Source organism: Hyla sarda, chromosome 2, assembly GCF_029499605.1.
Source record: "Hyla sarda isolate aHylSar1 chromosome 2, aHylSar1.hap1, whole genome shotgun sequence".
Taxonomy (NCBI): domain Eukaryota; kingdom Metazoa; phylum Chordata; class Amphibia; order Anura; family Hylidae; genus Hyla; species Hyla sarda.
Window position 1 is genome coordinate 98,229,134 of NC_079190.1, and position 12,546 is coordinate 98,241,679.

Consider the following 12,546-nt stretch of genomic DNA (forward strand, 5'->3'; position numbering starts at 1 on the left):
CAGCTACACACACACAGCTACACACACACAGCTACACACACACAGCTACACACACACAGCTACACACACACAGCTACACACACACAGCTACACACACACACAGCTACACACACACACAGCTACACACACACACAGCTACACACACAGCTACACACAGCTACACACACACACAGCCACACACACACACAGCCACACACACACACAGCCACACACACACACAGCCACACACACACACAGCCACACACACACACAGCCACACACACACACAGCCACACACACACACAGCCACACACACAGCCACACACACACACAGCCACACACACACACAGCCACACACACACACAGCCACACACACACACAGCCACACACACACACAGCCACACACACACACAGCCACACACACACACAGCCACACACACACACAGCTACACACACACACACAGCTACACACACACACACAGCTACACACACACACACAGCTACACACACACACACAGCTACACACACACACACAGCTACACACACACACAGCTACACACACACACAGCTACACACACACACAGCTACACACACACACAGCTACACACACACACAGCTACACACACACACAGCTACACACACACACAGCTACACACACAGCTACACACACACACAGCTACACACACACACAGCTACACACACACACAGCTACACACACACACAGCTACACACACACAGCTACACACACACAGCTACACACACACACAGCTACACACACACAGCTACACACACACAGCTACACACACACACAGCTACACACACACACAGCTACACACACACACAGCTACACACACACACAGCTACACACACACACACAGCTACACACACACACACAGCTACACACACACACACAGCTACACACACAGCTACACACACACACAGCTACACACACACACAGCTACGTGCTAGGGGAAAATGGAGTGAGCACAGGAGCTAAGCATGCTCCACACCCAGCAGGGACCAATGGCTAATGCCGGACATCAGCGTTCCGGCTGATGTCTGGCATTAACCCTTTAGACGCTTTGATCAAAGTTGATTGTGGCGTCTAAAAGTGTAAAAACTCACCTGCCAGTTAGCTCAGGGAGCCAAGGCAAAATCACGGGGTCCCGATCAGCTGAAAGGATGGACGGAGGTCCCTTACCGTGCTCCATGCCATCCAATTGGCGCTCCATCTGTGCCGGCAGCTTCAGATGCCTGTACAAGTGGAGCGCAGATAACACTGATCAATATGCTGTGCTATGGCCATTGTTCAGTGTTTGCAATTAAAGAAAAAATTAATTGTGAATAAAAAAAAATATATATATAAAAGTAAAAAAAATTTAAAAATAAAAGTTAATAAAAAGGTAAAATAAGGCACTTCCTACATTTAACCCCTTAAGGACAAAGCCCATTTTGACCTTAAGGACCAGGCCAATTTTAGTTATTGTACTTATGATTTTTTAGAAGGGGAGGAGGAAAAAAACGCAACTCTTTACATTTTGCATCTACAGACCCATATAAGGGTTTGTGTTTGTGCCAACAATTGTACTATGTAATGACAATGACTTAATCTACCACAAAAAAATATATTTGTGGGGTGAAATTGAATAAAAAATAAAAACAATAGAAAACATTTTTTTGTAACTTTTTGGGGCTTCCATTTCTACACAGTGCAATTGTCTGTAAAAATGACACCAGATTTTTATTCTGTAGGTCCATATGGTAACAAGGATACCCAATTTATGTACTCAAAAAAAATCCTAATTACATGCACCAAAAAGACTTTGGTATTTTTTTTATGTGTATGCCATCGACCGTGCGGTTTAGCTAACCTTATATTTTAACAGTTCTGACATTTACGCACGCGGCGATACAACATATTTTTATTTCTTAATTCATTATTTTATTTAAAAAATAAATAAAATTGGGAAAAGAGGGGTGATTCAAACTTTTAATAGGGAAGGGGTTAATTCACTTTTTTTTTAGCCCCCATAGGGGGCTATACCATGCAATCTTCTGATTGCATATACTGATAAATGCTATGCCATAGAATAGCATAGATCAGTGTTCTTGGTGCTCTGCTCTAACCTGCATAGCAGGCTAGGAGCAGCAGAACACCAATCGGACGTCGAGGAGGCAGGTAAGGGCCCTCCCGCCGTCCATTCAGCTGATGAGGACCTGCAATGTCACCGCGGATGTCCCAATCAGCTCCACTGGGCTACCGACACCGTTAACCCCGCATTCCAGACGCCACAATCAACTTTGATTGCGGCGTCTAAAGGGTTAATCCCGGGCAGCCGCCAGATCGGTGGTGCCTGGCAAAAGCTGTAGGTTCTAGCTGCCTGTAGCAACCGGGACCCACCGGGTTTAAACCGTTCTCAGCTCATGAGAACTGTTTTAACCCCGTTAACGGGACCAAGGCGTACATGCACGTCCGGATGCCCAGAGTCCTGGACGGGTTAAATCACCCACTCCCCTAAACGCATTTTTCCCCCATTTTTCTAATAAAATAATGTAAACAAGAACAAACAAACATATAGGGTATTGCCGTCGGCAAATGCTGAATTGTGTAAAGTAAAATACCAAAGTCCAGAACTGGTCATTTTTGGTCACTGTATATGCCAGAAAAAAAAAATGAAAAGCAATGAAAAAGTGCAGTTAAAAAAAAAAAATGGTACCGACAAAAACTACAGAGCACGGTGCAAAAAAGATTTTAAAAAAAAAAAAAAAAAGCCCTTCTACAGCGCCATACACAGAAAGACAATTTTAAATATATTCATTTTTTTTAAAAGTAGTAAAATAAAACCTTTATAAATTAGGTATCTTTGTAATCTTTTTAATCTACAGAATAAGGACAACACACCGATTTTAGTGAAAAAACTGCATTGCATAGAAGCAAAATCACCCCAAAATGTATATTCTTCAATTTTGGCCCACATATTTTTGTTTCACCCTAGATTTTGTGGTCTGGAGTGGTGAGACTACAAAGCACAATTGGTGGAGCAAAACACAAGCCCTCATATGGGTCTGTAGGTGGAAAACTGAAATGTTATGGTTATATGCAAGAATGAAAACTGGTCCAGTCTAAGGCAGTGATGTCCAAACTGTGGCCCTCCAGATGTTGCAAAACTACAAATCCCAGCATGCCCAGACAGCAAACGGCTGTCTGGGCATGCTGGGAGTTGTAGTTTTGCAACATCTGGAGGCCCACAGTTTGGACATCACTGCTTTAAGGGGATAGACAAAATTGTGATGACTAGCCCTATTTAGCCATGGGCTTATTTACACCCCTATTTTCTGCTGACTATTCTATTGGGGGAGTTATAACGGTCCAACACACATTGAAAATGTGTTGCAGGTTACGTAACCCATTTTTGCAGATACATATAATGGGGGAGATTTATCAAAACCTGTGTAGAATAAGAGTGGTGCAGTTGCACCTAGCTAGCAGATTGCTTCCTTCATTTTTTCAAAAATGAAAGAAGCAATCTGATTGGTTGCTATGGGCAACTGCACCAGTCTTCCTCTACACAGGTTTTGATATATCTCCCCCAATGTGTCAGCAGATAAGAACCATTCAGCCCATTTAGGCTGTCCAATTTTCCCAAATGCTATCGATAGTCCCTGGCCCTATCTTATATGAAGGATAGCCTCATGCCTATCCCACGCATGCTTAAAGGGGACTCCAGTACATAAGTTCTTATCTATTCTTTAGTCACCCAATAAAAAATACATACAATAGTTAGGTAAACCCACATTTTTCCATCTTGCAATCCTTGTGATGTAGATGTTCATCAATTTTATCCTTTAGTATTGTTACTATTTATTTCCCCACTTTTAATGTCAGACTTACTGGCCTTAAGTTGCCCGATTCCTCCCTACAACTTTTTTTGAGTTTAGGCACCATATTTGCTCATTTCCAATATTCTGGGTCAATTCTTGTTAGTAGAGAATGGTTAAATAAGACTTATCAGTTTTGCTAGTACATCGTTAAAGTCCTTTTAACAACTGAGTGTCTCCCATCAGATCCCTCTGATTTGTTTATACTTTAAAGAGAGAGGCACTGTATAAAGACATATGCATCAAATAATTTATGTTATCTTCCTCCCTAACTGAGGTCATTTTCATTAAATTTACTGAGGCAGTCAGCTAGTCTTTTCCTCTTCTACATACCTACCTTCCTTTGTTTATAATTTTATTATTCCTTGTTTAAATTTTTTATGAATTGTTTAAGGAAGTTTTTTTAGTAAGGGGAAAGTTAACTGAATAGGAAATGGGGAGGGAACAAACAAACAAAAGGTAAAAAGCACAAAGCATATAATAATCGATGTCACAGGATAATCCAGCACTATTCCTTGTTTTAATTTAAGTTTTTCATTTATATACCTGAAATGTGTTTTCATTTGTTCACTGACAGATATTTTCTCTTCTGTCTGTGCTTTGGAAACTCTTATAACTTGCTTGGCCTCCTTCTGCCTGGTCTTATAGATTATTTTTAATTTAGAATATCTGTACCAATTCCATCTAGGTTCTCACAGCTGGTCATCTGGTTCCCTGCAGCAGGGCACTGTCAGGAAATGTAAGTTGACATAGCTTGCTGAGGGACAAGCCCCCTGCTCGAGAGAAGTGCGCAGGAGAAGGGAATCAGGCTATGGAGCAGATATCTGGCCAGCAAATAACCGTGACTGGAACATTATCCAAATTACAGCACCAGAAATGGCCTTAGTTTTCTATTTTTTTTTGCTTTTTTCCTTGGCGACAGAAAATTTGCAAATCTCAGACTTAAAAAATGCAATTTTCTGCTGCAGTAAAGATAACTTGTCTACAGATCAAAAAGCATCCAAACTTCCAAAAAGTGTAACGTGAAACATGCACAGCAATTCCTGCAATGAACCAAGTCTGCCACCATTCTGAAGAGGGAAAGATTTAAAACAAACCTTACTTTTTACTTGTGTACACCTCCAGACTATCTCCTGAGTATCTCCAGTGCACTTAGTAAAGCAGCACTTTAACCCCTTAACGACCTGTGCCATTTATATGGCTGAGCTCGCTTCATATCATTTCAGTCCTGGCTGCCATCAGCAGCCTGGACTCGCAGCTAATGCAGGACACCGGCAATCAGGCCGATGCCCAGCATTAACGCTTTAGACACTGCGATCAAAATTGATTGCGGAATCTAAAATGCCATAAATGCACTACCTGCAGCTCTGCATAACTGATCGGAATCATCACGGGGAAATTGCAATGTCCAGATCAGCTGAGAGGATGGCGGGAGTGCACTTACCTGCCTCCTCCCCGTCCGATCGATTCTCCAAGACTCCAGTCAGCCTCAGCAGGCTGGAGCAACAGAGCACCGATAGCACTGATCAATGCTATGCTATGGACATAAAGCAATCAAAAAAAAAAAAAAAGTGGTACCGATAAGAACTACAGACCATGGCGGAAAAAAAAATGAGCCATCATATAGCCCCGTATAAATATATATAATATATATAATATATATATATATATATATATATATATATATATATATATATATATATATATATTATACATGCACATACACACACACAGACATTATAGGGGTCAGAAGACATTTTTAAACATGCCAATTTTCGTACAAAAAGTTAGTTTTTTAAAAGTAGTAAAAATATAAATAAAACCTATCTAAAGTTGTGTATCAATTTAATTGTATGGACCTACAGAAGAGGTGTAATTTTTTCCGAAAGTGCACTGCGTAGAATGGGAATCCCCCAAAATTTACAAAATGGTGGGGGGTTTCTCTCTCCCCGTCCCCCCCCCCCCCCCCCCCCCCCCCCAATTTTTGGGCGTTTTGCCATAGATTTTGTGGTAAAAATGGTTGATGTCATTACAAAGTACAATTGGTGCAAATAAACAAGACCTCATACGGGTCTGTAGGTGGAAAATGAAAAACTATGATTTTGGTGAGGTGGAAAAAACAAAGTGCAAAAATGAAAAAACCCTGTGTCCTTAAGGGGTTAAATATAGATAGATGCAGATCTATTTCCCCCATTATGTTGCAATAGAGATACAGCATCCAGTAGTCATGGAAGAGAATACTGTAAACTGTGATGAGTATAAAGGCCAGGTTCACACTATGCAATTTCAGAGAGGAACTTTGTTTTTAAATTCCACTTGGAAATTCCGATGCAGCTGCCAATGGGATTCTGCTGCACAGTGCACACTATTGTGGGAACTGTTTCAAGGCAGACTCGAAAAATGGGGACGGTCCCTGCGGTCCTAGCGCGAACCCGGCCTAAAAATCTCACATTGTGCACAGAGGGTATAGGAGATAGATATGTATATATATATCCAAATATTTTAATATTTTTATTTGTAAAATTAAAAAATTATTTCAAATAAGCTAAAGTTAAAGCACTGTCTTATTAGGATAAAAGCAGAAGAGACTTACCCTTCACCAATTGAAAAACTATTGTGGGAACTGTTAAATCCAGGAGAGGGAGCGTTTGGGACATATGTAATCTCAGGCCAGGGTGAGCACTAAACAAAATCCAAAAACAATTACATTTTTTTGTTGCAACCAATCTTTTATCAATTTCTTATGGATGTTTATGAACAAGGGATACCTGTCTGGTTTGTTAAAAGACACCGTTCTGACACAATGTACATGTAAGCAGTCGTGATCACCACATGACTGGGACAGATTTATATCAAATGGAAGTAAACAATGAATGACAGCAAGCGTTTAAGAAAGTATATTGGAAAACAATTACACACACAAAAAATTATTGCCACAATGCAACACCTCATTTAAGGTCTACATCTGTGGAAGATTTTACGTTAAAGTTTACCTGTAAAGCTGAACCAACCATATGACAGCCAACGAATGCTGTGGACATCGTATGGTTGGCTTGGCAAAGCGGCCACTCAGTGTAGACCCCCTACTATCTGAAGAACAGGCAGGAGATCAGCTTTACAGGTCCACATCACAGGAACACTAGACATGTAAACAGATAAACTTGCCTACACTGTCACAGTCTAAAGAATTTTCTGCATAATCCCGATATAGTTACATGGAAGTCTTTATATAGAACAAGTGTGTTCATTTTCTTCTGACTTCACCCATTTTAATATGGCAGACTACTAAGGTGGGGCTTAATATATTCTTTGTCTACTACTACAAAAAGGTAGTGGGGGGAGGCTCCTTCTGCAGCTAGTTGTATCACAGCAAGACAAAGGATTGAGAGCAGAAGGAAAGGGTGATCTCCCAAAACATATGGAATCTCAGCTTTGACTAGACTAAGAGATAAAAGTAATATTAAAGAGAAGAAAGATTAAATGGGTACCCATGAAGGACATTTTTTTAAAGTCAACTAGTGCCAGAAAGTTAAATAGATTTGTAAATTATGTCTATTTAAAAATCTTAATCCTTCCAGTACTTATCAGCTGCTGTATGTTCCAGAGAAAGTTGTGTAGTTCATTCCAGTCTGACACAGCTCTATCTGCTGACACCTCTGTCTGAGTCAGGGGCTGTCCGGAGTAGGAGCAAATCTCTGCTGCTCTGGACAATTCCTGACATGGACAGAGTTGCCAGCAGAGAGCACTGTAGTCAGACAAAAAAAGAACTACAAAAAAAAAAACTTTGTCTGTAGTGTACAGCAGCTGGTAAGTACTGCAAGGCTTAAGATTTTTAAGAAGTAATTTACAAATCCGTAAACTTTCTGATTCAAGAACTTCCCCCCCCCCCCCCCCCCCGGAGTACCCCTTTAAGAAATGGAGTGCTGGGGATTTATATTCCTTCTGAAAGTAAATTCTGTTTAGTTTTTGTCCCTTCGCTGTCACTTTGTGAGGTCAGATCTTCCACAATAAGACAAAGTGGCTAGGGGATAATTTATTGGGCTCTGGAATACCCCTTTAATATCAAGAGCCCTTGCGTAACACACCCAATACCCTATCTGTCTATGCATGCAGATCGCTAATAAATGCATAAGCTAAATTTGGAAAGCATGGTGACAAGTTGTATTACTACTTTATAGGAAACAATGTTAAAAGCCAGTCACCTCTGTTAAAATAGTGGTCTCATAGGAAGGCTGATATTTCTCTTTCTCCTGTGGGGTCCGCTTTTCCATCTTTTCTCGGTCCGTTTTCTGTTTTCGGTCTGCTCCTTTAGGCTATAGGTATTGAAACACAAAATACTATTAAAAAGCAGTAAAACAAAGTGTCAGGCAGCATGGTCACTATAACGGAGGTCCAGAAGGGGAGCTCTGGTCATAAGAAGGATTTCATAACTAGATGGGACATTCACATTGTCTTATGTATGGCTATTATGATTGGAAAAGTGCAACACTAAATATACTCATATTGGGGGAGATTTATCAAAACCTGTGCAGAGGAAGAGTGGTGCAGTTGCCCATAGCAACCAATCAGATTGCTTCTTTCATTTTCCACAGGCCTCTTTAGAGGCCTGTGGAAAATGAAAGAAGCAATCTGATTGGTTGCTATGGGCAACTGCACCACTTTTCCTCTGCACAGGCTTTGATAAATCTCCCCCATTGACTACAGCAGAAACATGAACGTTTACATAAATTTAAAAAAACCTGTAATCTGGTATCTGACAGTCCAGAAATTTCTTTTTGACAAAGAAAAGGATGAACAAGAGCACAAGTAACAATTTTAGGACTCCTCTTGGCAGCGATGCTGCCATATATTTTTGTAAAAGGAACAATGCAAATTTTAGCTAATTGTCTGTAACCAGAAAATTGCATACATATATAAAAGGATTGGATTCAGGGTACTGATGTTCTTAGAAATATATATATTTTGTTATATTAAATTAAGCTTTAACAGAAAATGAGTGATCTGGTTTCTTAGCATTACCCTTAAGACTGTAAATAAGCGCAATGGTTAAAACCATTTCCAAAGTGCGTTCACAATGTCAGGATCTGTAAAGCAACTAAATTAGCACACACACTTTAAATTAATAACTCAAGGCATGCCAAACGAATTCCTCAAGGAACTGCTAACATTGTCCTTGACCCAAGGTCGCTGCAGCCCTCGGAATCACAAATATCTTCGTATTAAACTTAAGGGCCACAAGCAGAAAAGTTCTTAACGACATTTATGTCAAGTATGCAAGCATTGGGGGAATGTAAAGTAAAGATACAAGAACTGCTTCTTCACATGTTCTTATTTTGTAAAGGTGGCAAACCCTATGGTAGTCAGAAACTACAACGTGCCCATATTAAAAGACGTTTTATGCCCTACAAGGAATAAAGCTGCAAAACTACCTGACTAGATAACACCTTGTAATTGAAACAACATCACAAAAAAGGGTGTATTAAAGAGTTTATTTATTTAATACTGATTAATAAGTTATCTTAATATACTAGATCTAGTCCTAACAGCAAATCTTGTCTGCTCACTGCTGATCCTTAGGGTACAGCTGCCACTGCTTAGTTCCGTGTTTCCCTGAAACTACACCCTACCCCGAAAATAAACCCTAGTTGGATTATCGGGGTGGGCTGCAATATAAGCCCTACCCTGAAAATAAGAACTAGACCGGTGGTCTTCAACCTGCGGGCCTCCAGATGTTGCAAAACTGCAACTCCCAGCATGCCCGGACAGCCGTTGGCTGTCCGGGCATGCTGGGAGTTGTAGTTTTGCAACATCTGGAGGTCCGCAGGTTGAAGACCACCGGCCTAGGCAATGCCCGGGCTGCAAATATTAAAAAACAAACTTTAACTTACCGTACCTCATCCTCCATTCCCCCGTTGGGACGTCTCAGAGCCTTCAGCCTATCACCAGCCGCAGCGATGTCCCATCTCAGCCGATGATAGGCTGAGCGCATTGTCATGTGAGGAGCCGGCCGGCTTCTTACATGACAGTGGGCTCAGCCTATCATCGGTCAAGGATGGGCATCACTGCGGCCAGTGATAGGCTGAAGGCTCTGTGACGTTCCCATCCCCAGGAAGCAGCAAGAACAGCGGTGGGACCATGAGGCCGGTTCCTTAGCAACGGGGGAACGGAGGACGAAGGTAGAGTTAAAATTAGTTTTTTAATATTTGCAGCCTGGGCACAGGAATACAAAGTACAAGTAGTGATAATTATTTGGCAGGGGTGGGGGGGAGAGAAGCTGTGCTCGCGGGTGACATACGTTTAGTCTCCCGTTGTGGGGTGCAGCGCTGGGCTGATAAACCGGTTGCGGGGGATGTTGGGGGGGGGGCAGAGCTGCACCCATCACATGATGATGATGATGGGGGTAAATATCGTTAAATGTTGTTCCATGTACATACCGTAAATAAATAAGCCCTACCCTGAAAATAAGCCCTAGTGTGTTTTTTTGTGACTAAAATTAATATAAGACCCGGTCTTATTTTCAGAGAAACACTGTACTACGCGAGATGGAGACAGGGGTCAAACAAGTGCAGCATATACAGGGGACAGTGATTTCTAGGTACAAAAAAACAAAGAAATAAAAAATAGAAGGGCACAGTGTAGAGACTTGTAGTCCAGTCAGGATTTTCTATTCAAGCTGGGTGCGCAGCTCCTGGACCAGATCTCAGGTCTAGAATCAAACAGGGTGAAGCTTGGGAAGAAATGGCACACAGGCTTGAGAAAGGCTTTATTGTGGAGCTAAAACATTGCTTTTACCAGACGGGTGAAAAAATTCACGATCTTGGTTTACAATTGGACATGTGCTGTGCCGCTTCTTCCCAAGATCCATCCTCACCACAAATACTAAAGGTACTAAATCAATGAATTGTTTATATAAACAGAATAAAATAAAAAAATAAACACTTTTGTGGTCTGGCACCCTATATTGTGGACACGCTACACTAAGGCTGCATTCACATCACGATTTCTCCAATTTCTCCATCCGACCTGAGTACAGGATTTTTATAACTTAAAATCGTATGAAATCGTATATAAAGTCTGATCCATTGACCTCCAATAAAAAAATCGGATCCATTACACACATCCGATTTGATCCGCATCCGATTTCACACGATTTTTGTTCAGGTCTGAAATCGTGGTCAACCCCGATTTCAGACCCGAACAAAAATCGTGTGAAATCGGATGCGGATCAAATCGGATGTGTGTTATGGATCCATTTTTTTTATGGAGGTCAATGGATCAGACTTTATATACGATTTCATACGATTTTAAGTTATAAAAATCCTGTACTCAGGTTGGATGGAGAAGTCGTGATGTGAATGCAGCCTAAGTGAAGGCCATGTGAGTGACAAGGGTGTTGGGGAAGAACAGAACAAGTTGTCCTACTCCCCCAGTCTCCAGCAAAGGTTATTTATATGCAGCATTTTCCAATAACTACACCTGCTGGAGCATTTTTGGAGATTTTAAAACTAATGACAATAAAGCTTTAATATGGGTTAATTTTGTATGTAATTTTGTAATCACCTATTTTGGGTTATAACTTAGAATGTTTTCTTTCATAAATGACAACTTGCAGATTGCTGAGAGGTTTAAAGTGAAGCCAGATTAAATTTCATGGTGGGTATCATAACACTGTCAGCTTAAGGGTATGTTCACACTATGGAAAGTGTGAGAAAAGTGAGGAAGCTCCTCACTTAATTCCTCTGGGGACTTGCATCTTTCAGCTCAATGGTAAGTGAACCAGAAGTGATGTGGAATCAGCATATATTTCCTCTGCAACTTGCAACAGAAAAACGCAGAATGAAGGGAAAGTGACACCACATTTGTCCTGGTATCTTCGCTGCTAATACAAAGTGATACCTGTAATGTAAATGCAGTAGACTAACAGCAGTGAGGGGTAGTCGCCCAGACCATTCCCGTCTCCCCTTCTGTAGCCCCAGCTTACCACCAAGACAGAGCCACCCTTAAGCAGTGATGTGGAGCCAAGACCAATGTGACATCTTGCGCATGCACTGCTTCTTGGTGGAACTGTCACCACAATTACACGTAACATTTTTATGCACATTAAATGGCAGGCTGCAGTATTTCTGTTCCCTAGGATGGAGATTTCTTTGTTTGCTGTGCATTTTAGCCACAGCCCATAAATTCTCTCAGCGGATCCATGCCACATTGAATCTGTGCTCATTTTGTGTGGAATTTCACAGCAGAAATGAGCATCAGAAACCAAAGTCCCATTGACTTTTGGGGTTTTCCGATTCCACAAAAAGTCTCATTGAAAACATTTTCCATAGGAATTTCCTCAGTGTGCATTGGCGCCAAAAGCAATGTTAATTCATAGATTCTTCCTACAGAGATCTGTACTTAACCCGATAGCGACCATGGACGAGTATAGACGTCCAGGTTGGCGGGCGTTCCCGCACCTGGACGTCTATACTCGTCCATTATTCTCGTGGGTGCTGCCCAGTGCACCCACGAGATCGCGGCAGGGACTCGGCTGTATCACACAGCCGGGACCCTGCTGCACTGCCAGGACCCCCGGCAGTTTTAACCCTTACAGCCGCGGTCGGAAGTTACCGCGGGCTGTAAGAGTTATGACAGAGGGAGGGGGCTCCCTCTGTCTCCTCTGCAGCACCCCGCATTGCGATCGCGGGG

General features: G+C 41.6%; 1 protein-coding gene across 3 annotated transcripts in view; it reads right to left on the reverse strand.

The window, feature by feature from the left end:
- Window positions 1-12,546, reverse strand: part of TFCP2 (transcription factor CP2) — a 96,077-nt gene that overhangs the window by 35,994 nt on the left and 47,537 nt on the right. For 2 of the 3 annotated variants that reach the window (XM_056562655.1, XM_056562656.1), the window contains exons 7-9: window positions 8,061-8,171; window positions 6,452-6,540; window positions 1,105-1,233 (exon numbers count right to left, since the gene is read on the reverse strand). In XM_056562655.1, coding sequence (XP_056418630.1) covers window positions 1,105-1,233; window positions 6,452-6,540; window positions 8,061-8,171 — 329 coding nt within the window. The remainder of the gene's footprint in view (window positions 1-1,104; window positions 1,234-6,451; window positions 6,541-8,060; window positions 8,172-12,546) is intronic. The other variant, XM_056562657.1, reaches the window with a different exon arrangement.